Source organism: Palaemon carinicauda, chromosome 24, assembly GCF_036898095.1.
Source record: "Palaemon carinicauda isolate YSFRI2023 chromosome 24, ASM3689809v2, whole genome shotgun sequence".
Lineage (NCBI taxonomy): Eukaryota > Metazoa > Arthropoda > Malacostraca > Decapoda > Palaemonidae > Palaemon > Palaemon carinicauda.
The window spans coordinates 20,395,267-20,422,450 of NC_090748.1; the positions used below are offsets into that span (position 1 = coordinate 20,395,267).

At 44.8% G+C, this 27,184-nt stretch overlaps 1 protein-coding gene across 1 annotated transcript in view; it reads right to left on the reverse strand.

Annotated features, from left to right (window-relative positions):
- LOC137618107 (2-oxoadipate dehydrogenase complex component E1) overlaps nt 1-27,184 on the reverse strand; it is a 447,864-nt gene that overhangs the window by 106,264 nt on the left and 314,416 nt on the right. The window contains exons 7-9 of the mRNA XM_068348104.1: nt 26,369-26,482; nt 13,963-14,070; nt 7,111-7,268 (exon numbers count right to left, since the gene is read on the reverse strand). Coding sequence (XP_068204205.1) covers nt 7,111-7,268; nt 13,963-14,070; nt 26,369-26,482 — 380 coding nt within the window. The remainder of the gene's footprint in view (nt 1-7,110; nt 7,269-13,962; nt 14,071-26,368; nt 26,483-27,184) is intronic.

Genomic DNA, 27,184 nt, shown 5'->3' on the forward strand with positions numbered 1-27,184 from the left:
GGGGCTACTCTGCAGGAGCTGTAGGATCTGTAGAGGGGCCAGACTACGGCCCCTAAGCCTGCCTGGACGATGGAGAGGTATCCTTCAGGTCTTGACCATAGGCCTGGACCGGAACATGCCCCCCCCCCCCCCCTTTTCCTTTGACGAGTCCGAGAACAGCATCAAGAATGTGCGGAAAGGACGAGAATATCCACTACCATCAAAAGGTTCCATAGGTCAACACCCATTGCAGGTCTAATAGTTCCGCTGGTCCCATAGGGGCCAGGAAGTCCGGTTAAACGTTGCCTGAAACCACCGGAACTTGGACCGCCCCACATGGAACTTATCCTGAGGCGACCGTTTGGACTATAGACGGGTCAATGAGGAAAGGAGAACTAGGAAACGTTCCTAGGTAGGGCTGAAAGCTCTGCTTGACTGAGAACAGGTACTGCGACTATCCTTAGTCTTGCCACAGTCAACTGAAAGGAAGGCTCGGAGGATGTGGCAACAGAATCCGGCGTCCCCAGGTGGTCACCCATCCAAGTACCGACCAGAACCGACGTTGCTTAACCTCGCTGGATGGACGAGAAGCGGGGTTTCCAACGTGGTAAGGCTGTTGACTCAATATCATGGCCAGATACTCCAGATGTTGAGGCAGGAGAAGAGAAGGCTCCAAGCAAAGGACCATGAACCCACACTCATGGTAAGCATCCGGAAGCTTGTCCCGGCGCTGAAGAAGGTCGAACCCGAGCCTACCGGAGTTGACCAGCCCTCCAAACAGCAGAGGAGGCGGAAGCCTGCACCTGAGCGGCCATGAGGAAAGCAGGGAGAGTTCTCTGGGGAAAAAAACCTGCTATGCCACGGCGGGATAGCCAAACTGCATCATAAGCAGGAATACTTGCAGTTTAGGCTGAATTCCACGAGCTCCCTGGAAGATGGATGGAATGGAAACTGAAAGTACCCGTCCTTCCGAACCAATGTTTAAGGAGTCCTGTCGCCTCGTTACCAGTCTGATCGATTCTGCTGTTCTACGCTGGCCGAAGTTTGTTTGACAAACTTTATCAGGGCTGAGAGGTCGACTACGGAACTCCCCTCTCAGACCCTTCCCTACAAGAAAGGATCGACTGAAGAGGCCGGGGGTGAAGCCGTCGATGATCCTATGGAGGACCTTCGCCTAAGGTATGGATCATTCTGCCCAACCGGGCAACTCTTGCCGACGCTATGGCATAGAGGTTCAGAGACACTGAATTCGCTGACAGAGACGGCAGGCGCGATATCCTTGGCTGATCACAGAGATTGTGCGGGAATGGGCATCGGGAAGCTGTCATCCGGATGAGTAACCTTAAGCATCCTCCCAGCGAGAAACCTGCCATCCTAGAGTTCGTGAACTCTGCCGCTCCTTTTAGGACTATGCCCCCCCGGGGGAGCCTCCCGTGCCATCTGTTCCTGACAGGAGGAAACTGCAATTGGACACCTTGTCCCAGTTGTCGTAGCCGATAACTTAGGCCGACGTGGTTGAAAGAAAAGGGCGCTGGAGCCCTGCAGAGTCTGGAAGAAAGCACCTTGGAGGAGTGAAAACGGAAGTCGATTTCCTCCGCACAGCCGCTGTCTAAGTCTCTGTCCTTGGGCACAAACAAACTCTTCTCAAGGATGGAAGGGTGTCTGAGGTCGTCGACCTCCACAGATGAGACACCCAAAGGAAGCCCTCAGTCAGCGCGTCCAGATGGTACAACATCGAGCTTGTCCGCAAATTAGATACTTAACGACGAAAGGCCAAGGTGCCTGAGCTCTAGAGGAGGAAAGTACCCATGATCTTCCTGTAGCTTCCTTGAACCAAACCTCGGGCCGTAACCGAGGAGGGAAAGGACCTGGTAAGCCCCCAGAGGAAGGGGTAAGCAGTCACCCCTTGTCCGATGGAGAAATCTCGAAAGGAAAGCCCCCCCGCCAAAAATCCTTCCAGGGAATGACGGAGAAGGGCTAACCCAGGTTCTGGAAAGAGGAATGTTGCTCAGACCTCCCTGAAGTTTCTTCCTATTCTTGCAAATGCCATGCTCTGCGTTTAGGGGGCGAGGCCGTGTTCTGGAAATACGCTCCAGAAGAACTCGCTAGGCTGGCCATGCTGCGAAAACCCCAATGGGAATCGTGGTCGCAATCGCCCCGGAGCTCGCGCGATGGTAATTCAAAGATTTGCGCGTGGGCGAACATGGAAGCGCCCATGCGCGGTCACGCAGAAACGCAAACGAAGGTAAGCGAAGGAGCGCAGAAGGAGGGCGAGCGTGGTAGGAAAGGCGAGAGCTGGTGGTCGGCGAGCGATAACCCATAGACGAGCAATGGATACTGCAAGAATTAAGCCGACGTTTGTGCGAAGAAACCCTGTAGGTTCGAGCGACGGAACACCGTCGGTTCGCGCGACGGGACACCGTCGGTTCGCGCGACGGGACACCGTCGGTTCGCGCGACGGGACACCGTCGGTTCGCGCGACGGGACACCGTCGGTTCGCGCGACGGGACACCGTCGGTTCGCGCGACGGGACACCGTCGGTTCGCGCGACGGGACACCGTCGGTTCGCGCGACGGAACACCGTCGGTTCGCGCGACGGAACACCGTCGGTTCGCGCGACGGAACACCGTCGGTTCGCGCGACGGAACACCGTCGGTTCGCGCGACGGAACTCCGTCAGTCCGCGCGACGGAATACCGTCGGTTCGTGCGCGGGCGAACATTGGAGAGCATGGGCGCGGACGCCCATGAGCGTAGATGTGCAGGCACGTGGGCGTGTGGGCGCACAGGCGAATGATCGCGCGGGCGCACAGGCGAGCGGTCGCGCGGGCGCACAGGCGAGCGGTCGCGCGGGCGCACAGGCGAGCGGTCGCGCGGGCGAGCGGTCGCGCGGGCGAGCGGTCGCGCGGGCGAACGGTCGCGCGGGCGAACGGTCGCGCGGGCGAACGGTCGCGCGGGCGAACGGTCGCGCGGGCGAACGGTCGCGCGGGCGAGCAGGCGAGCAGTCGCGCAGGAACGCAGGCGAGCGGTCGCGCGGGCGCGAGGGTGGGCAGGTGAATGAGCGCGAGTCCGAGGCGGCGAACGCAAGCGTTAGCGCGATGGCGAGGAAACGCGCTGCCACGTGGGCGAGGAAGACCGCTGGCGATATGGATCAACAGGCGATTGGTGGTGAGCTGGTGAGCGCTAACGCGCAGGTTGGCAATGGCACGTTGTGGCATGTCGACGCGTTGGCGAGCGATGGCAAGCAGCATGCGCAGGTGGGCGGTCGCGCGATGGCGAGCAGCATGCGCAGGTGGGCGGTCGCGCGATGGCGAGCAGCATGCGCAGGTGGGCGGTCGCGCGATGGCGAGCAGCATCCGCAGGTGGGCGGTCGCGCGATGGCGAGCAGCATGCGCAGGTGGGCGGTCGCGCGATGGCGAGCAGCATCCGCAGGTGGGCGGTCGCGCGATGGCGAGCAGCATGCGCAGGTGGGCGGTCGCGCGATGGCGAGCAGCATCCGCAGGTGGGCGGTCGCGCGATGGCGAGCAGCATGCGCAGGTGGGCGGTCGCGCGATGGCGAGCAGCATCCGCAGGTGGGCGGTCGCGCGATGGCGAGCAGCATGCGCAGGTGGGCGGTCGCGCGATGGCGAGCAGCATCCGCAGGTGGGCGGTCGCGCGATGGCGAGCAGCATGCGCAGGTGGGCGGTCGCGCGATGGCGAGCAGCATCCGCAGGTGGGCGGTCGCGCGATGGCGAGCAGCATCCGCAGGTGGGCGGTCGCGCGATGGCGAGCAGCATCCGCAGGTGGGCGGTCGCGCGATGGCGAGCAGCATCCGCAGGTGGGCGGTCGCGCGATGGCGAGCAGCATCCGCAGGTGGGCGGTCGCGCGATGGCGAGCAGCATCCGCAGGTGGGCGGTCGCGCGATGGCGAGCAGCATCCGCAGGTGGGCGATCGCGCGATGGCGAGCAGCATCCGCAGGAGGGCGATTGCGCGATGGCGAGCAGCATCCGCAGGTGGGCAATCGCGCGATGGCGAGCAACATGCGTAGGTGAGCTAGTAGCTGGCGAACCATGTTCCTTCAGAAGTGTTGGAGAATGTTGGCGTGCCGGCTGTAACACACGCGGGCGATCCAGAGATCGCCGAGAGACAGGTGATCGCTGGCCACCTGATGATCGCTGGCGAGCTGATGATCGCTGGCGAGCTGATGATCGCTGGCGAGCTGATGATCACTGATGAGCAGAAGGCAACGCGTGGAAGCCTGCACATAGAAGAAGAGTCTTTGACCCAGACCTGAACCGAAGTTCTAGATCGCGAGGGCGAACGTGGGCGCACAGGGCGCGTAACAGGAACCAACAGGAACAGCAGGGATGATCATCATGAGAGCGCTGATGAACAGGAGAGCGCTGATGAGCAGGAGAGAGCCTATGCGCTAACACTGAGCAGGAGCAGAAGAGAACACAGCAGAAGGGCGCGCAGGGGAACCCTGACACGCAAGGGAAGAACCCCCGTGGGAGGCAACCCTTTGCCCCGAAGGGATCGTTGTCCGTCGGGAGACTGATGTCCGTCGGAAGACCGTTGTCTGTCCGCCGGGAGACTGATGTCTGTCGGAAGACCGTTGTCCGTCGGGAAGACCGTTGCCCGTCGCAAGACGAGATCAGACTGCTGTCCATCTGCACCAAGGCGGAAGATCAAGAAAAAGGAGTTGTAGGCTGCAAACGGAGATTCAAAAAGGCGCCTCTTAGCACCCTTATAGGGAGATGAGAGGCCCTTACGACGAGGCGGACAGTGGGCCTTACGGCGAGGGAAGCCAACAGCAACAGCAGCAGAAGAATCCTCCGAAGAGGAGTCTCTATGAGTGTACTCTCTCGCGAACGAAAGAGAAACACTTCGTAGAAGAGACTGGTCAGCCAGTGACCTAAAAGGAGCAATCCTCCGAAGAGGAGCTCCTGCAGTTGCCCAGCCCCTTGAGCGAAACTGCAGGTGTGACCGCTCAGCACCAAGAGCATAGTCGCACGAAAAAAAGGCAAGAGAAGAACCCCCCAAAAGAGAAAAAACTCAAGCCTCGACAGGAAAAACTTCCCTCGGAAGGAAAGTTACCCGCCCAAGGAGGCAAGCCTCCTGAGAGTTCTAAAATGAACTGGAGAGCTGTCCGTCGTCACGGGAGTACTTCCAGTAGAAGGAGACACGCCCCTGACGAAAATACAAGGGGGGAGGCAGCAACAGCCGAATCCCCAGGCCTCAACAAGACAGCTCACACCATTGCCATATTACAGAAACGAACTAGATCGGTAACTGTAAAAAAGAAATAAAACAAAAATTATTAGTACACATTCATTCCCCCGGGAAGGCTCCGAAGAGGAATCCCGAGGGAAAGGAAACAAGAATTACACAACAGGCACGTGCCCTCACAACCACTTACACTCACGGAAGGAGAGCTGTAACCAAAACAGAATTATAACAATTATAATTATGTAACTATGTAATTATGTAATTTAAAAATGAATGAACACTAAAGAAAGAACGAAAACCCCGAAAGGAATCATTCTACAAGCTGGGAAAAAAAAAACAACTACAATTAGATTCATAAACCAATTGAGACAAACGTACGGCGTAGCAACCCCCCACACGGAAAGGAAGCTACAAGGGCGTAGTAACACGTAGTAAAAGGGTGAACGACCTCAAGAGAGAGAGAGAGAGAAAGACCGAAGTCAAACTCGATCGCCACCCATAAAATACGCCGTGGTGGCCAAACTGCCGAGGACACCACGTAGATATCGTACACTACACAAACAAATCTGAAAAGGAAACTTACTGATTTCTATACTCAAATATATATACAAACATGAAAAACATGTTTATATATATATTGAGAAAAAGAAAAGTAAGCGATTAAGTAAAGACAAAACAAACAATGGCTGCCAAGAGAGGACCAAGACAGAGACGTCTGTCACAGTCCGAGCCAAAAGTGAAAGTGAGCATTCATCTGTGTGTGAGGGGGGGAGGGGTAGCTAGCTACCACTCCCTACCCCCCCCCCCCCCCCCCCGCTAACTAGCGCGGGGGTAATACACCCTCGTTAAATTCTAATGGCTCGCCATTTCAGCTGCGCTGAAAGGTAAACCCTCTGTAAATAGCGTGGTTTGTATTTCGGTTACGGAACAAACTCCATTTTTAATTTAATATATATTTTGAATATATATCTAATGTACGCTGGCATCTCAAACTTCTGTTTCCTTGACTATGTTGACGATGTCAGTTCCAGATTCTTCAGTGAGGAAATCAGGATAGTATTTTTTTTATAATTCTATAGATTTTTTATAATTTTAACTTGTTTCCCATGTGGCAAATTGTTTTAAATTATGTAAAATTAATAGAGAAAAACAATTGCTTTGCATAATTTGGCAGTACATGGAGTGCGTGGTCTTGTAAACAAATACCATTGTCAATTTATTTGCACATACTTAATTTAAGTAATACCTTTATTTTTCTAATGATAAATTTCAAGGTTTTACGTAATTCACCATAAATGACTTTAGTTTTGAAAGGTGAATAGCAGGTACTGTATAGATTTGGAATTCAACCAGGAAACTCAAGTGATTACAAATTTACTTGTGGTTAGAATTGGTTAACATTTAATCTAATCTTGAGAAGGTGAAAAATTCATTAATAAGGATTGTTACTTTCCTGTCTCTTTCCTTTAATATTCCACCTCCCATCAATGTGTGTGAAATAGCAATATGATCATCTGGGAGTTAAAAATAAACAGGATTTAAATGTTAAGATTTATTATTTCTATACTATCCTGGTGTTCAATTATTGGCCCCTCCTCACCCCCACCCTACTAATCAATGATGTCAAGAGATTGATAATCTAAACTGAAAAATGAGAAGTAATAGGTTGTATCATTAACTACAGTAGCAAGCTGCCAACAACCACCTGATTGTGTGAAGTTTCCCAGAGGGGGAAGCATTTTGCAAGGGGAGAGAACGGAAAATCTTTATTTTTGGGCAGACGTTGACACAACTGAGTAAAAGCAATATGAACATCACACGAGTGTAAAAATAAATGTTTTCACTAAAATTCTGTAACACAATTCATAGCAAAAAGATACAAATGATTATAAAGCACTGAAAAGAAACATACTATACACACTAACCTTCTCATATCAATATTTGTATACATCGAAGGATTGGTAAACCGCGGGTTATCAAGTTCATTGTGACCCCAGCGTCTCCAGCACAGCAAATCTACAAAAACATCTCGACGGAATTTCCTCTGATACTTCACAGCTAAACGGGTAGCTTTAACAACTGCCTAGAGAAAAACGGAATTCTAATAAAACAAAAAATATTATTTATATGCTCACCTGATGTTCACATTGCTTTTTCTCTAGAATTTTGGCTAGAGAAAATTTAATATTGTCATTTACTGGCAGAAATTATTAAATAAAAAAGCATGTTCTGTCTAACAGACTTAGAATTAAACACAATTCAAGTATATTTTTGAACCAATAAAAAATTTAACTCTAATAAATTTTTTTATTGCTATACTTATCAATGCTACCCCTGAAATACTAAAAATTTCCCGTTCCTCCCTTTTGGGCCACGACTCTTGCCGACCAAAGTGACATTAGGTGGAGAAAGTCCAAGTAATTCAGTCTTGACATCAAAACTAATCTCCTGCTAAATACCTCTAAAACTAATTAAATTTATCCATTTATGATACTAAAAGAAAACCCACTCCTGCCATTATGGTAACTAAAGGATAGTAAGTTTATAAAAGAATTAGGATTTTTAAAGATAATATTTAGTGAACACCGATTTGGTAAGCTCAGATCTGCAAGCAAAAACTTTTTTCAAAGACAGAATACCCTTAATATCATGAAATTTTGCTTCAAAAGCTTTCCTCTGACTTGGAAGCAACTCTGTGACCAATATTCTAACCAGAAAAGATATGTATTTGGACAAAGGACAATTGGATAACCTAACCCTACAAAACCAATTAGAAACATTACTCTTAATGTCTGCAGTTTTCCGAATAATATTGTACTTTAATACCTCTCACCAGCCAGATATCTATTCTCTGGTGCAGTCATAACTAGGTTCTCCAAAGATGTCATTAGAAAAACTTCTATTAAACATTTTATCTTATAAGAATTTTTAGATCTGAAAGCAGGCAGAAGCAATTATTACCTACGCCAACGAAGTTAGGAGGAGGTGATGTTTTTGCCCGTTTGTCTGTTCTGTTTGTGAACAACTTCCTGGCCACAATTTAACTCACTGAGTGGTGAAACTTTCAGGAATTAACTGTTATGTCAAGATGTGGAAGTGATTAAATTTTGAAAGTCATAGGTCGAAGGTCAAGGTCAAGCAAAAGGTCGACCGAATTAACCCTAACCTTAACCCCAAGTTCACACATAGTTGTCACACAGGCTTCAAATACAGTATGCCTCCGGTCTAAATTGATTCTGGGAAAGGCAAGCTGCCATGGCGGAGGTCTGCACTCTCAGAGTGCTTTTATAGTTGTTATTATCCCTAGGTAAGCAGCAACCCTATTTTAAAAAGCCGGATGCTACAAGCCCAAGGCCTCCAACAGGGAAATATACGCTCAATGAATAAAGGAAATAAGGAAATAAATAAACTACACGAGAAGTTCTGAATAATAAAGTTAAAATATCTTAAGATCAGTAACAATGTTGAAATAGGTCTGTCATATACAAAAAATCAAGAGCAATTTATGTTAGCCTGTTCAACATAACATTTGCTGCAAGTTTGAACTTCTGAAGTTCTGCTGATTCAATTGCCTAAATAGGAAAATCATTCCACAATCTGGTTACAGCAGGAATAAAATTTCTAGAATACTGTGTAGTGTTGAGCCTTGTGATGGAGAAGGTATGTCTATTGAAATTAACTGCAAACCTAGTACTATGTAGAGGATGGTACAGTTTGGTGAGATCTGAATGCAAAGGATGGTCAGAATTATGAGAAATCCTATTTAACATGCATGAAGAACTGAACAATGGTGCCAAAGATTACTATCTAGATCAGGAATAAGGAATTTAATAGACCGCAGTTTTTTCCAATAAATTAACATGAGATTCAGTAGCTGAAGATCAGACAGGAGAATAATACTAGAAAGAAAGTAGAATGAAAGAATTAAAATATTTTCTTAAAAATTGATCACTGAAAATCTTCAAAAGACTTTCTCAATAAGGCAATTTTTGTGTGCAATTGAAGAGGAAACCAACCAAACGCATTTCTCAAAAGCATATTTGCTATTAAGAATCACGACTCACAACCCCTACTTGGAATTTTTTTAATTCTGATTATTGCATTTTTGGTTAGGAGAACCTGTATATACCATGTTTCAAATATTTATCTCAATGAAAACAATTAATTTTACAGTCAAAAAGACATTTTTATATATTTATCCAAGAGTATCCAGTTCCATAAGCAACCCATTTCTTTCGTTGTTCATGGATGCCAGAGGTAAGGGAAAGTGACAATGCCCAGGCAAAACAATACCCAAGAGACTGACCATGAATGCACATAATCATCGATCACACCCCCTCTCCCACTTCGCTAGGACCAGGCAATGGCTGTTAACTCAGCAGGTAGATGTATAGGATTCTCCAAACATGCAACCCCCATCCTCAGCTCACAGATATGGTGAAGTTGCATACACTGCAATAAACTACAGTATCAAGCTTGAGCAGGTCTCGTACTCCGGTCCTGCAGATTGCCAGGCAGAGATTCCAATAGGCTACCCCAACCCTAGGTACAGCTGGACACAGGAATCTCTGGTACATCTCACTTTGTGAAAGTACACCAAGCCGCACTCTTACTGCATGGAGATTTCCAGTGTTTAGCCTGCCTAGCGTCTCTCTCTACACTATATGTTTGGTTACTTACCAGAAAGTAAGGGTATGACAGGGTGCAATTATTCAGAGCAAGGTGTGCCAGGGATTCCTGTGTCTCACTTTACCTATTCATTTACTCTTTATTCAAGAATTTGAGGGAATTATATTTATTTAGTATCCCATATAGTACTGTATATAGTAACACCACAATTTTCTATAATTTCCTGAGTTCGAATGATTATCAGTTTTTTATTTTCTCTATGTTAACATAAATAAGCATTTGTTGCATGTCTTTCTCAGAGATGTTCTTCATATTTCTTTGTCTGCTCGATTACATATTTACAATTTTTATTTGTTCCTACGTGAATACAAAGCCTCATCATCTGCACGGGTTTACTCTAAGTCATTTATTTATAACCAGAATGAAAGAAGTTGTGGGATTCTGGTAACATTGTATAGTTACCAGCTATCCCACCCTCACTGGAGAGGAGCAGCTGAGTAAGCAACACAGTTCCACTCACCTCCTGGTTGCCGTAGCAGGCAGACGTGTTTACGACTGCTCCATGCTGTACTTTATGCTCGTGCTTTTCCTTTTTGCTTTGTTTGATGTAACGTAGCAAGCATTTCGCCAATGGAGACTCAGTTTTTAGGACTATGCAGCATTAGTTGGACTTGATGGATTATGTCAAACCTACCAGCTACACCAACTGAGGACTTGCATCTCCCTTGATGTCCAGTGCCTGCTTATGCATACACTGGGCATCCCTCCCAACCCATCACTTTCCCCTTCAGAGGTGTTGGATACACTGCAAAAGCACTTTCGAAGCATCAGAAATGAAGCCTTATGACACAGGGAATTGTTGTTCCGCTAACAGGGTGTCGGGAAATGGTTTGCAGACTACTACGCAAACCTCAAGGATCTCGCCGATGAAGTGGTCTTATGCACTGGCAACCCCACCTCCTACACTGAATGGCAATTGCAGATGGTAATTTTGAAGGGTGTGAGGGAGCAAAGAGTTAAATACAATGCCTTATACCCCTCCAACCCTCATCTACCCTTGCAGAGTTTGTGACATACTGCCACTCCGACGAATCTACACGTGCGACTGCATAAGCCATTGCATCTTTCCCAAGTCAGGTCATTGCAGTATCTATGTACAAGAGGAACCAGCGTCTACAGAAGAGGGCTTCTCATCGATCTCCCGACCAACGTTCTCATCAGTCACCTAATAATATTGTCAATATTGTCAATATTGCTCTGGCAAGCATGATTCTGACAATGCCCAGCCATGGGTGCATCATGCAATAACTGCGGATGCATGGGTCATTGGCCCCGCTCTCAGAAATGGCCTACTGGAAGCTCAGTGCAATACCTGCCAAAAATAAGGACATTTTGAGTTCTACCAAGAAAAGACAGACTGGGTATACAGCCTCACCACCTACTACTAAGTCGAATACCAGCTGCCGTTTCGTGGGTGACAACTTGGGTAGTGAGTCCCACACACCAGTCACTGTCTCCCTGTCACTCGGTGATATATCATCACATCTCCTGCTAATCCCTGATACAGGAGCAGACATCACAGTGATTGATACCATAATTTGGATGACCTCTGCATACCTCAGACAAGCCTTTTACCTCCACCCATGACAGCAGATGGATCCGCCATGACATCGGCTGTAGGATACTTCCAGGCTAATACTTCGTCTTGGCAACAAGTCTTGCTCAGCAACTATACATGTTCAGGAGAATATCCAGACTGCCCCTCTCCTGTGAACATTACCGAGCCCTTGCCATAGTGTCACCGGACTTTCCAAAGGCCATTCTCAAGGTAACTCACGTCAACAGATGCGCTGTTTCCTACCTCCACCATGAGGTCACCCACGGCTATTAAGGACTATTTTCCATCAGAGGTCAAGTAAAAGAAGAACTTGACTCATTATTGCAACAAGGAATCAGACCACCAAGTGACGAACTCTCTGAACAGTGCCATCCCATGGTCTTGGTACCCAAAGACAAAGGTGTGTGCATCACTTTGGATCACATCCATCTAAATTCTCAGGTAGCCTGCCCCATGATGTCGTCCACAACATTTCTCCAACTGCAATGTATTTCACCACAGCAGATGCCCTGCATGGCAATCAGCAAATGGAGTTGGCAGAAAGGACTGCCACCTGACCACGTTTACAGTATACATAAATCCATACGCAATATTCTAGCACTGCCGTTGCCCAATGGGATTTTAGGCAACAGGTGATGAATACTGCCTCCGTGGAGATACGGCACTACAAGGTATCCCAAACTGTGTGAAAATTGTAGATGATATCCTCTTTTCCAATGAGGATCTCTCTTCCCACCTACAACACGTGCGCCAAATGCTGACCAGGTGCCGTCAATATGACATTACCCTCAACAAGGAGAAATTCACTGTAGCTGCCCCTAAAGTTAATTTTGTGGTTATTTTATGTCTTATCCTCAAATGGTATTGCAGGAGACCCGACAAGGTATCAGCTATATGTGACTTCCCTACACCATCTAATGTCACAGACATCAGGTCATTTATGGGTCTCGTCAATCGACTCGCCGATTTCACTCCAAACATTGCAGCAGCAGCACAGCTCCTACGTCCACTTATGAGACCCAAATGCTCATTACATTGGACGTCCAACTATGAGCAAGAATTTAAGAGAGTCAAGACAGCTCTGACTTCCCAACCTGTCCTAGCACCTTTTAATCTTGCCTCGCCTGTGGTTCTGCAGAAAGATGCCTCACACCTATACGGTCTCGGCTATGCCCTACTCCAAGATAGCAGCCACGATCAGGTGCATCTCATTCAGTCTGGTTCTCGTTTCCTTACGGATACAGAAACTCATTACGGGTTAGGATACAAGACACCACGACACTGCGCTGGGACAAGGTTGACACTGTGATGGGCCACAAAAGGTTAAGATAGTACGAGACAAGGTTGACACTGTGATGGGCCACAAAAGGTTAAGATAGTACGAAGTACGCCTTCCCAGTGGTTGGTCATGGTTTTGAAACCGAAGACATTTACACCCAGTGAGAGATGACACCTCTCCACAAGTCCCTGTGTTGCCTTGCTTCGGGTCAAGTAAGAGCTGTCATTTCAACTTTCCAATGCCCCTTGTTATTCACTTCGACGAGCTCAAAGGAGTTCGTGTTCCGCGCAAGACAGTTTTACGAGTGGTAAGGGGGTGGGAGTTGTATAGATATCTAATATTATGTTGTATTGAACTAAAATTACCTACAGTTTAAGAGTATTTAAGTACATTCACTTTATTATTATTTTGTAGAAGAATTATATTTATGTTTCCCTTTATCTTCTCACATTGCAGGTACTGTAAGACCACTATTTCATTATGCATCGTGGCAACAATGTAATTATATGTGCCAACATTGCTTTTCTTTCCACCATGTGCATAGTCAGTCGTTGTTCAGTGGTTACTGTTGTGACAAGCATGGATCTGCTTCCTGCTGCTTTCACATTGATGTCTGTATATCTTTATTATACAAGATTTTAAAGAATATACAATTTTAATTTGTCCCCCTTCATTCCATTTCTTGCATGGATGCATGTGGCAGTATAAGACACACCTACATGGGTAAGAAAAAAAAGTATGTTGAGTATAACACAATGGTAGACTGAATTAGGTTAATTTTGACCACCTGATGTTACTTTGGTGGGTGAGAGGTATGCCCTCTTGAAAGGAAAAAAACAAGAAATTTACAGTTTTTTTAGGCCAGTATCAATATTGAGTAAGCTATGGGGATAAAGCAATATGAACATTAGTGAAGGTTCATGGATATATTTCCAGATTCAATCTTCACAAGGATTAAATTTTTTATTTCAAGAATGTGGACAATAGAAGCGATGAAAATCCTATCACTGATGTATTTAAGACTATCTTCACTTCAATATAAAACTGAAAATAAAACCAGAGCAGTTTGAAGCCCAAATAAAAACTTATATAGACATGCATCCAATTGTGAAATATTCTCTTCAAAAGCCATTTACATCTAATATACTGTAAAAAATAAATATGTGATTATGCATAAATGAGAGATGGTTTTGCATTGACCAAAACTTATAAACAACATACCAAAATCAAAGATATCTAAAAAAGACTTACCTCAGGATGATCACCATTAACATGGATGACAGGCATACTACACATTTTAGCTACATCAGTACAGTAAACTGTTGATCTTGAACGCTCTCCAGGAGTAGTATATCCAACCTATAAAATAGAAAATTATTGTAAAAAATTAATTTTATCAGAGAGCAATATTAGGAATAATAATCTGTATTTTCAATACAAACTATTGAGATGTAATCCAAAGTACAGTAATGTGATCTGTCATAGGATAATAACCTTCTGGAGGAATCTAATACGTTCAGATTAATTGGTTTATTCACAATAAAAGACTATAAAATATTTCTGTCAGCCATCAAGACCCAGCCTATAGAATCCTGCTTTACCAACTAGGGTTGCAGTTTTGCTAGTAATAATAATAATGACAGACAATTCCATCTATGAACAATCGCCAGTAACTAAGTAGAGTGACCTGACTTTCAACATTATTCTTCTGTAAGCTTGAAGTTTGAACATTATAATTTCCTTTAAAATCTATTCTTTTAAGTAACAACTCTATCATTATTTTGTTGAAGAAAATTGTTACATAGCAAGTATCCTATTTCATATTTTTCTTATACAACAGTGCAATTGCTTATTTTTTGCAAGGACCAATAGCAAAAAACTTCCATGGGAGGCCATGAGTATAATTTTACACTTTATCTGGATAATGTACATGAAATTTTGGATAATGACTGGAACAGTGAATGACCACAGGCCACCGTTGTGCTCTGGGTTTAGACATAATCCTGTTTGGTGACTGCATTGGTTTGTGAACCAGAGCTAATGACATCTGGGGTATTAGCACATTCCTGGCGTGCAAAAAGATGTATTCAGTGACGGAGATATTACAAGCAGGCGTGTGGAAACAATAAACTACGTTCACAGCCCACTACCTGCAGGACATAACCCACAGGAGCTTAGATACCTTATTAGGTTCTGTGGTAGCTGCACAAAACGTGGTCAGAAACACCTACGCTCCCTTGTAGGACGAGTAGCAATCGGTTGAGGGTAGATGTTTCCCGGGACTAAGCCTAGAGAAAGTGTGCGAGTGACTGGTTTGTTCTTAATTCTCCCCTCTCTTGGGGTTTCAGCATCACAGAAACACTGCAAGCTGACCTCCTCGACTCCAGGTGGGTACCATTATCACTTGTGTAACCTGATATATATGAATATACACTCAGCCCTCGCTTTTTACGGGAGTTAGGTAACAGAGACAGGCTTCAAGAGCAAGAATTCAAGAATACTAGTTGCCCTAGGATAGGATAAGTCCTAACACTACCAACTCACTGCCCATTGCCTATGCATGGTCGACGAACACAATAAGGACTGCCTAATATTGGTTTTATTTGGTTTCTATCACAGTATAAGTATTTTGTAATTAAATGAAAACACTTCAGTATGTCTACAGTACATGTGCACACATGTACACTACGTACTGGACACACTGACGCTACAATACAGTACAGTACAGTTCGCAATACCACAGTAGTTAGCGGGACACTTATTACTGCAAAACACTGTTGTTCCAATCTAATACAACATTCACTGATACTGTAGTGTATATTACTGTAATATATGTACTGTACAGCATTATCACTATAGTACCGCTTAACTGTACTATAAGTATTCGCTGTCTTCCTTCAGACAACTCGCACTGTTTGACAACTCACCACACATGTAGCCTACATTTACATATTGTAGAGTACAGTGTATGTAGTAATTTACGTACAGTACTATAAAATAAAGTTAATAAACCATACCGCACATTACTGTAATACTGTACGGTACAATAAGTATACAATGATACTGCAATTAAGGTTAACTAAGTGTACATATTTTATGCAAACCACTATTCATTTTCGTACGAAGTTCTACACAACAATCTTGAAGTATGGCACAACTCCTGATGCATTCTCTTTTGCAGTATTGCAGGAAATCACATCTCTACAGTACATTACCCTGTAAATATAGACAATGTCCAGGAGTATGGTCTACTGCATACATATACATGACTTTTTAACATGAAAATGCGATTCTGCTTAAAAAGGAACGAAGCGGGAGATGCACACGCGAGGAGCGTGAAGTGGCACGAAGCGAGCTAGGTGAAATGGAGTGTGGGCTGTTTGAAATCATTGCCACACAAGAGTACTTATCACGAACTCACGAATATGTGATTTTTTATTTAATAGGTTATACTATTCTCTGTGTCGTGAACAAACGAATTAGCAAAAAATGAACCCGCGAAAAGTGAGATCGGACTGTATTTGTTAAGTCCTCGATCTGCTTGAGAGGTAGAATCAGGCAATGTCTAGGTTAAGTGTGGAGTTTATCTCCAATACTATGCTTACCTGGTCAAGTCCCAATGCTTAGTTCTAACACCTTCATACAAATTGCTCAAGCCATTAGGTCTCTCACATATGTGAAAGTTAGCAAGGTGACAGTTACTAACCAGTTGGTTTTGCACTTCCACCCATCAAGTGGTGAGTCTCCACGGTAAAGAGTGGAACAGTTTGTATATAGTGCCAAAACAAATGACAAATTTGGAAATAATTTATATTTTTCCTAATTACTGTATTATATAAACACATTATATAAACAATACTCTTTGTTATTTGCATGTGCGCATATTCTCGATACAATAGCGGCAGCTTAATCAGCTGATCACAACAAAAGGTAAAAAAAGTCAATAAATGTCGATTATTAAAATGCACCGGAAATTTAAAAAAATAAAAAATGCTTCAATAAAGCACAATTAACATTTATAAAATCTTGAATATTTATGTGATAATGTGTGCTAAACTAGAAACTGGCTGACGACATCGCAACGCCATGTTTTAACCTTTAGTCTATAATCAATCATAGACTTAGACAAGGTCTAAGTTTATTTTGCGAGCAGTATTTAATAGGACACATCGTAAGGAATCAAAGATTTTTGTTTATTTTTTTTATATGTATGTAATGAGAGAGAGAGAGAGAGAGAGAGAGAGAGAGAGAGAGAGAGAGAGAGAGAGAGAGAGAGAGAGAGATTGCATTTATGACAACCTATAATAACTATAAATTAAATATATGAAAACTAAGATATGCTATAACATATTGGTACTGATGTAATATTCATTATGAACATGTTTTTAATAAGTTAAGAAATTATACAAACATTGCCCTATGTCATTTGTAGGTAGTAGGTTGGCCACAGCAACAGCCACCTATTGAGATACTACAGCGAGAGAGTTATTGGGTCCTTTGACGGGCCACATAGTAATACTGTATATTGGATCCCCGTCTGGTTATGGCTCATTTTCCTTTTGCCTATACATACACCGAATAGTCTGGCCTATTCTTTACATATTCTCCTCTGTCCTCATACACCCGACAACACTGAGATTACCAAACAATTCTTACTCACTCAAGGGGATAACTACTACAATTTAATTGTTCAGTGGCTACTTTCCTCTAGGTAAGGGTAAAAGAGACTTTTTAGCTACTGTAAGCAGCTCTCCTAGGAGGACACTCTAAAATCAAACCATTGTTCTCTGGTCTTGGATAATGCCATAGCCTCTGTACCATGTTCTTTCACTGTTGGGTTAGAGTTCTCTTGCTTGAGCGTACAATAGGCCACACTATTCCATCTTATTTGTTGTCCTCTTGTTTTTTGTTTTTTTTTTATAGTTCATACATGAAAGATTCATTTTACTGTTTTTACTATTCATAAAATATTTTATTTCAATTGTTAATTACTTCTATTGCAGTTTCCTTATTTCCTTTCCTCACTGGGCTATTTTCCCTGTTGGAGCCTTCGAGCTTATAGCATCCTGATTTTCCAACAAGGCTTTTAGCTTAGCAAGTAATAATGATAATAATAATAATAATGTGTGCTTATTTTGAAACAGTAGCAGCAGCTTGAGATCAAGTGATCACAGCCAAAAGTAAAAAGTCTAATTGATTGTTAAAATTGATTTAAAATAAAAAAAAAAAGGAATACAAAAATGCTTTAATGAAGCATACTTAACTTTTTAAAAATCATAAATTTTTGAGAATTGAATAATGTTCTCAGCTAAAACTGGAGATCAGCTCATGAAATCAAATGCCATGGTTTAAGCCTTAGCCAACAATAAAACATTGATTTAAGCTAAGTATAAGTTTATTTTGTATGTAGTATTTAATAGAAAATTTGTAAAGAAACAAAGATTTTTGTTTCTTCTCCTAAACATATGTATGTACGGGACTAGAGAGAGAGAGAGAGAGAGAGAGAGAGAGAGAGAGAGAGAGAGAGAGAGGGGGAGAGAGAGAGAGAGAGAGAGAGAGAGAGAGAGAGAGAGAGAGAGAGAGAGAGAGAGAGAGAGAGAGTGATTTGTCATTAGTATGTGTTCAAATTCTCGATACACTAGCATCAGCTTAAGATCAGCTGATCGCCACCATAACATATTTATGTGGAGCATAAAGTTATATTGTGTCGTATCTAATTGACACATTTTCAAGGAAACAAAAATTTTTAATAATAATATGTGACGATAAGATGATTATAGTCTCATGACACTGCATTACCTACTTATGATAATTCAACATAAGCAGACTCACGACCATATCGGGTTGCAACCTGTGTGTCGGGACTAAACACGACTTTAAGTCAAGAGATACCTGTATACTCTCATGTACTACACATATATTTATTTATTACAGATGATCAAGTACTTATTTTTGCAAACATTAAAATGAATGATTCCATTTAATACTCATGTAATACACATATACAAGTATTGTTTTTTTATTTCAGATGATAAGTATTTATCATTACAAACAATTAAAAAGTATGATTTCATCTTTTACTCTTATGTACTGCACATATATTTTATTTTATTTTTGATGATCTTCAAGTATTCACCTAATAAACTGAATAAATATAAACAATATAAAATTCTATTTATCAGAAGAACAATGAATTGAAGCTTACTCAGAGATCTTGATACTGCCATCAATTCTCTTGGTATGGGGGGGGGATAAAGTGGCTGGATCCAAGGCTGACGTTGGTAAGGATGCAGAATTGAAAAAAGAGACTGGGAAATATGGAGAAAACATTACATAAACTCTTTTTTGGGCTCAAGCCATGACGTGCTGATGGAAGGTTCCTTCAGTAGCTTCCTAAGGGTATATTTGACTACAGTAGATATTCCCAGGGAATTAAACTAAAGGTTTCACAGAATTCTAACTTCTGGCGTGAGTACCCATAAGGTTTCCCTTTAGGATATCGTATAATAACAGGGGACGTATGCTTGACACGCCACATAGCTATCTGCACCCCACATAGCATTTACGCTTCGAGGGGGAAGGGTGGCAATTATGGGAGGAGCCGTTCCAAAATTCTCCTCCTACGCTACTGTTATGGTGCCTAGCGATGTAAATAAACGGCCGCCATATTGGCTGACGTCACATCCGCCCGCGCCAAACTCCATTCCTTTATTCGTAGCGTATCCTACCAGCTGTGTTTTTCCCAGTGTTCGCTATTTTCAGCATTATGTCGCAATCTTCAGCCTCGCCTTCTTCTGGAAAGTTGAGTACCATACTCTTGTCTTGTATAAATAAGCTCCAGCCGTAAAGTAACGAATAATTTCCTTTAAATCTTGTGTTTTGTGATGGAGCTGTGCCCCGACCGGAGGCGTCATGTTGAGACGCTGCTGCTCGCCTCGCATGCTTTATTTAGTTAGCCAGAACAGCGTTCCTGGTCTTTTAACTAATGATTATATTAGTTATTTAGTCTTCATTGCTAGGAATTAGTTATATTATGCCGTTAGTATTCATTTTCGGCAATCATAGTTAGCCAAACCCTAAGCTAGCCTGCTGGCCTAGCCCCTATGCTCGATAGCCTAAGTGTTCATGTTTACTTCTTGCATGATATAATAAGTGTTCCTAGTGTTAAATATTGAAATGAAGATTCAGGCATTTATACATAAAAGATTCAATGATTGCACATATGTTTTTTCGCCTTCTGGGGAGTATATAAGGGTTTGATGATATTGGTAGTCGTCTCCCTCGCACCTAACCTACGCTAGGGCTCTTATATACTTCCTCACCCCCCCCCCCCTCCGGTTACCTGACCCAAGATAATCTCCTCCCTCTGAGGTAGCCTAGGCTACATCCTAACCTCCCTATCCTCGATACATCCGAGTAGGTTAGGCTAAGACCCCTCTGTCCCTTCTCCTTGCCATAGGCCGTGTGCTTTGAGCTTGGGACAGGACCTCAGAGTATCAGTCGTTCGCTTCCAACCTTCCTTTAGGGGAATGTACTCCTCTTCTGGTCCTAGCTGGAGAGCGAAGGTGGGAGAGCTTAGCCCTTCCCCCTAGTCCACACTTGGTTGGGTTACGACCCTTCCTCCCTGTGGCCTAGCGACTTGTCCTACCCCATCTTTTCCTGGCCTGGGAGACTAGTTCTCCTAGCCCAGGTTAGACAGCCTAAGGGAGTTCTGTTTCTTTATAGTTTAGGACGGGACACTAGTGCTGTACCTACTCTGGGCTAACCTACCCTAGGCTGGAGAATGTACTCTTCCTACCTAGACAGGCTGGCCCTGAACAGAACCCCCTACCCATGGGTGTGCAGGGTGGGACTTCGCCCCCCCCCCCTACACTTCCCCTCAGGACCCTCTTCCCCTCCCCACTCTATCCCTTTGTGTTGGCTAGCCATCACACCCCTGTCCGCCGTCCTACAACTTCACCGCGTGCCGGCGGATTGTAGATCCGGCCTGATCCCCTTGTTGGTTAGTCCGTACTGCTACGCTTCCCGCATATAGTCGAACTATGGGATAGCTACTGTCGGTCAGTCTGCCGGCGGAGGACCTTCCCTCTTGAGTGTTCTTCGGCCCTCTCTTGGGCCGCCATTGGCAACATGGCCGTCGACCGGCCTCTTGCCGCCGGATGAAAGGTCAAACCCTCCCTTTCATTTGAACACTTCTTCTGGAGGTAGAAGGGGTTGGGTACTGGGTTACCCTCCCCCCTTTCCCTCCTAGTCTTTCTCTCTCTCTCTCAGTGCTTGTCCACTGCCGCCCCCTCCCTACCGGCGCTTGCCGTCAGTGTCTCCGACATCCTACCTGTCTCATTGAATGCTGACAGTGTCGGTGTACCACTGTCGGTTGGCTGCCGGGGCCCGCCGGCGATCCCACTACTGGTACCAGTGTCGTGTCGTTATCCTTGTCGGTATGCCGTTGCCGGTTGCTTGTCGGGTGTCGGAGCCGCCGGCTTGCCGGCAACCTGCCATCACCCTATAGTGTCACCCTCTCTCCCTGCCACATAGACTGATGGCTTTGAAGGGTCCTTCCTCAATGGAGGTCCGCCGGCGCTAGTCGGGCTCCCAGCATGCCTCCAGGCTGCCAGCGACACTCAATGTACCTTACAGTGGACAGTCACTCCTTCCCCCGGCCGGCCCAGTGCCGGCAGGGTTTATTGTGCAGCTATGGATAATAGCCAGTGCTCTTATGGTATAGTTATACCCTAAACTGAAAACTATTGTGTATAGTTGTACAGTAAAAAATCTTTCAGCATATTCTGTGCATTCATGTGCAGTCTCTTGCCGGGACCTAATCCGTTTAGGGGGATTAGCTTATCCCTCCTTCTCCCTTATCTGAATGATTTCAGCTTTCCCCTCCCACTGTTCCTAATTTCTTTGAGGAAGACTAAGCTTGGCTCATCCACCATGGATGTTCCTCTTCCTCCCAAGGCACATACGGCCCTCTCGAATTAGTTAGTGTGGGGTCACGGCAATTGGCTGGGCGGGATGCACAAGTATGTGTCTTCCCTACCTTCCTTTCTAGCTTACTATCCTAAGCTTATCCATAATGGAATCTTATATTATATAAGTTATTAAACTTAGTCCTAATCTAAGATTTAAGTAAGTCATGTTTTTATTGACTTTCAATTACTCATTTCCTCTTTCTTTTACAGGAGGAGTATGTGAAGTGTGAGAGCGCCTTCTGCTGTGTTCGTCGCCCTGACTTTTACGGCCACTGGGCGTGTCGATCTTACGCCGGCTGCTCAATCGTGAAGGGGAACCTTCGTTATTGGGATCCGCAGGTCTGCACGGTGTGCAAGAAACTGCTTGATGAGGCGTTTGACAACCCTCCGTCTGCGGAGACTAGGGACAATGCCCGAGAGACTCTGCGCAAGTGGGGGCGCGGGTTTCAGAAAAACGCCACAGGGCCCTATCTCCCAAACAAAAAGATGAGAGCCATGCTCTTTCCCAAGGCGTCTGCAGATGCCGTCATCCCCAAGGGCGAGATCCCTTGCGTCCAACTGACGGTCGAGCCGGACGTTTCGGCCGCTCTCCAAGAGTGCCACCTCGGCGAGGTGGAAAGGATGTCGGAACAAGAAGGTGATCAAGAGAGTAAAGTTCACCAGATTCCAGGGAAGACTGTTTTGCATTCCCAAGAAGGACTCATACAAACTCAGAGTCATTCTGGACTTGTCCCCTCTCAACAAGTTCATTGCGAACAACAAATTCAAGATGCTGACACTTCAACATATAAGGGCCCTTCTGCCTCACAAGGCTTACACAGTCTCAATAGACCTGGCGGATGCCTATTGGCACATTCCAATGAATCACCAGACTTCCTCCTACCTAGGATTCAAGCTTCAACGAAGACATTATGCCTTCAGGGCCATGCCCTTCGGCCTAAACGTGGCCCCAAGAATCTTCACGAAGCTCGCAGACACGATCGTCCAACAGCTACGCCTTCAAGGCTTCCAGGTGATGGCTTACCTGGACAATTGACTGATCTGGGCGACATCGCCAGAAGAATGCTCGCGTGCCTGCAAAAAGGTGACCCAATTCCTGGAACATCTTGGTTTCAAAATCAACACCAAAAAGTCTCGACTGTCTCCAGCTCAGAAGTTTCAATGGCTGGGGATCCATTGGAATCTTCAGTCACACCGTCTCTCCGTCCCTCTGAAGAAAAGGAAGGAAATAGCGGGATCTGTCAAGAGACTTCTAAAATCCAAATGGATCTCAAGACGACAACAGGAACGAGTACTCGGCTCCCTCCAGTTCGCCTCGGTGACAGACCCAGTGCTAAAAGCACAGCTAAAGGATGCATCGGGAGTCTGGAGAAGAAACGCATCCATCGCTCGAAGAGATCTCAAGAGACCTCTGCCAACCAGGCTTCGCTCACACTTAAAGCCCTGGTCGGAGGCAAAGAACCTGAGAAGATCCGTTCCTCTTCAACCAACAACTCCGTCGGTCACCATTCACATGGATGCCTCACTGGAAGAATGGGGGGGTCACTCCCACCAGCAACAAGTTCAAGGAACATGGTCTCCCCTATTCAAGAAGTTTCACATCAACATCTTGGAGGCCATGGCGGTTCTTCTCACTCTGAAGAAACTGTCTCCTCGTCCTTCGATCCACATCCGTCTCACTCTGGACAGCGCCGTTGTGGTCGGATGTCTCAATCGTCAGGGCTCACGATCGCCCCATCTCAACCAGGTGCTATTACCCATCTTCCGACTTGCGGACAGGAAGAGATGGCACCTCTCGGAAGTTCACCTACAAGGATTCCGCAACATGACAGCGGACGCTCTATCACGGACAAGTCGGAATGGTCCCTAGACGCAAGATCATTCTCCTTCATCTCCCATCAAGTCCCGGAACTGCAGATCGACCTCTTCGCGACGAGCGACAACAACCAACTTCCTCTTTACGTGGTCCCATACGAGGACCCCAAGGCGGAAGAGGTGGACGCCATGTACCTGGATTGGAACAAATGGACCAAGATCTACCTGTTCCCTCCACCCAACCTTCTGCTGAAAGTCCTCACCAAGCTGAGAACCTTCAAGGGAACGGCAGCCCTACTGGCTCCCATGTGGCCGAGGAGCAATTGGTTCCCTCTAATCCTGGAACTGAAGCCTAAGATAATCCCTCTGCTGGACCCAGTTCTCTCCCAGCAGGTTCAGAAGTCGACTGTCTTCGCTTCATCAAGGAAAACCCGAGATCTTCATCTAATGATTTTCTCTCCCTAGCCGTGAAGAGGTTTGGAATTTTGAAGAAATGTCTGGACTTCCTAGAGGAATACAGAACAAAGTCTACCAGAAGGCAATATGAGTCTTCCTGGAAGAAGTGGGTGTCCTTTGTCAAGGCAAAGAATCCTACAGAAATCTCTATGGATTTTTGTAAGTCCTTCCTCATTCACCTTCATGGACAAGGCCTTGCAGCCAACACGATTTCCACTTGTAAATCGGCCTTGACAAGACCATTACTCTATGCCTTCCAGATTGACCTGTCCAATGAAATCTTTAACAAAATTCCGAAAGCATGTGCTAGACTCCGTCCTGCACCTCCTCCGAGACCTATTTTCTGGTCTCTCGACAAGGTGCTTCATTTTGCCTCTAGCCTGGACAATGAATCTTGCCCTCTGAAAGACATGACTCAAAAAGTGATTTTCCTTTTTGCTCTCGCCTCGGGAGCATGTGTCAGTGAAATAGTGGCCTTATCTAGAGAAGAGGGCCAGATACAGTTTGCCAAAACAGGGGAACTTACCCTCTTCCCTGACCCAACGTTTCTGGCAAAGAATGAACTCTCTACTAAGAGGTGGGGCCCCTGGAGAATCTGCCCTCTGAAGGAAGATCTCTCTCTATGCCCAGTGGAGAGTCTAAAGGTCTATCTTCGAAGAACTTCAGACTTTGGCAGAGGACAACTCTTTAAAGGCGAAACGTCGGGAAGCAATTTATCACTCAAACAACTACGGGCGAAGATCACCTACTTTATTCGCAGAGCAGATCCTGACAGTACACCCACAGGTCATGATCCCAGAAAAGTCGCCTCTTCCCTTAATTTCTTCCAAAGTATGGATTTCGAGAGCCTCCGATCCTTCACAGGCTGGAAATCCTCTAGATCTAGAGTGTTTTTCAAACACTATGCGAAGCAGGTGCATGAAATTAAGCGTTTTGTGGTAGCTGCAGCTAGTGTACTGAAACCTGCCGCTTAGTGCTGCGAAAGACAGTGAGTTATTTCTGGACATTAACTCAACGGGTGCCTGTGTTGACCCTAGTGCGATACATAGTGATTTAAGTGCCACTTAGTGTCATTAGAGACTGTTCTTCCATAAGGTGAAGTAACATAGACTTGAACACGTGTGCCACATGTTTATTGGACATGAAGTGTATTTCAGATTTTCAAAGACTATCTAGTTCCACCGGAACTTATGTGTGTTTTGACAAGTTCTTCTTTTCAGATTTCCCACCTTATCTTATACAATCTCCAGTCTATGTTTGTTATCCAATAATTTGATTTTAAAATTGTTTATTCTATTTCATATTATTGCGAATATTTCCAAATACATTGAAATTTCCCTATTAATTGCTTCTTATTTCGCCCTACTATAACCAAATATACTACTGTTATAGTTTTATTGATCCTAATTTTACCTTTAACATAATTTATTTTATAATACTGCTCCTGTTGGAGATACTCACCTAGAAAAGTGAAATATTTGTTCCTACACAAGTACTTAACTTTCATGATCTGTCTGCAAGACAGACAAGACCCTCGTCTACGGGCAAGTCTTCTTCCCCAGGTTACTTCAAGATGTTCCTATTGTCCAGTTAGGACTTCCCTGCCAGGGGGGCAGGAAGCCATGTCATAGCTTATGCCATTGGTAGTGACATGTAACGGAGATGTCACGGTCTCTACGGTCATCAGACCAAAGGAATATTGTTTGGAAGTCGAAGGCACTATTAAATTGGGAAAAAATCCACGATACACTTCCATCAGCACGTCATGGCTTGAGCCCAAAAAACGGATTTTGAGTGAAGCGAAAAATCTATTCTTGGGTGAGATAGCCATGACGTCCTAATGGACCCGCGCTAGTTCTCTATTCTGGCCTGTCAAGCCCCTCCCTTTCTTATTGTATCTTGGAGGCTGGCAGATACGCCGGAAGGAATGGAGTTTGGCGCGGGCGGATGTGACGTCAGCCAATATGGCGGCCGTTTTTTTACATCGCTAGGTACCATAACAGTAGCGTAGGAGGAGAGTTTTGGAACGGCTCCTCCCATAATTACCACCCTTCCCCCTCGAAGCGTAAACGCTATGTGGGGTGCAGATAGCTATGTGGCGTGTCAAGCATATGTCCCCTGTTATTATACGATATCCTAAAGGGAAACCTTATGGGTACTCGCGCCAGAAGTTAGAATTCTGTGAAACCTTTAGTTTAATTCTCTGGGAATATCTACTGTAGTCAAATATACCCTTAGGAAGCTATTAAAGGAACCTTCCATCAGGAAGTCATGGCTATCTCACCCAAAAATAGATTTTTCGCTTCGCTCAAAATCCGTTTTAAGTACCGAAAGAAATCAGTTGTCTCATAAAATTATGAAAGTACAAGCTAACCAGACCACTATAAAAAATGTCAAAACACCACTTATCCCACCTGATTGTTAATAGACACATGCAGACTACCACCTATGGAGAAATGTGGAACATTAGACATAGCCAATGTTTCTTGAATCACCCCTTGACCAGCCAAAGCTGCATCTCCATGAACCTGAAATTTAAAACAATGAAATTAATCAATATGTATTTGCTCAATAAGGTTTTGTGAAAATAATAATTAAAATATCTTTAAGCTTAATTAAAAAAAAAAAAAGTTCTCAGACAAATGGATACAGTAAATCCTTAAACTATAGAACTTATTCTGCCAAAGGGTTATTCACTAAATCAGAGAAATACTTGAAAAACTACTTTTTTTTATTGTAAAAGTACTTGGAAAACAGTTGTTCTTGGTATTTTACACCATTACCAGGCATTAAGTAACGTAAATACTGCTTATTCATACGCAAATACACTGAGTAATTTAAATGGGTTACTCCTAGTGTTGTTTTCTATAACCAGACAATCAAAAGAAAAAGAGATTTGAATGCATCACGATATGGTTTCCAAGTAACCAAAGTGCAGGGCGGCATGGGTTGCTGTCGCATGATGCTCATCACTACAATCCTAGTCGTTACGTTGACGACGTATCCTTTCCTTTCTCTACGGTCTATACATCCGCATTCCCAACAAATACCCTTGTAGTGCTTAGTGCTTGTGCCTTGTGTGTTTTTTTATTATTCACTGTCACTTGCATTTTGATTTTGGAGTGGCTTCTCCATTATAGCTAGTAATCCTAATATCATGCGTTATGCCCCGCCCGTGATGGATGTCCCTGTAGCACCATCATGAATCAGGTAGATGTTGATCCGTATCC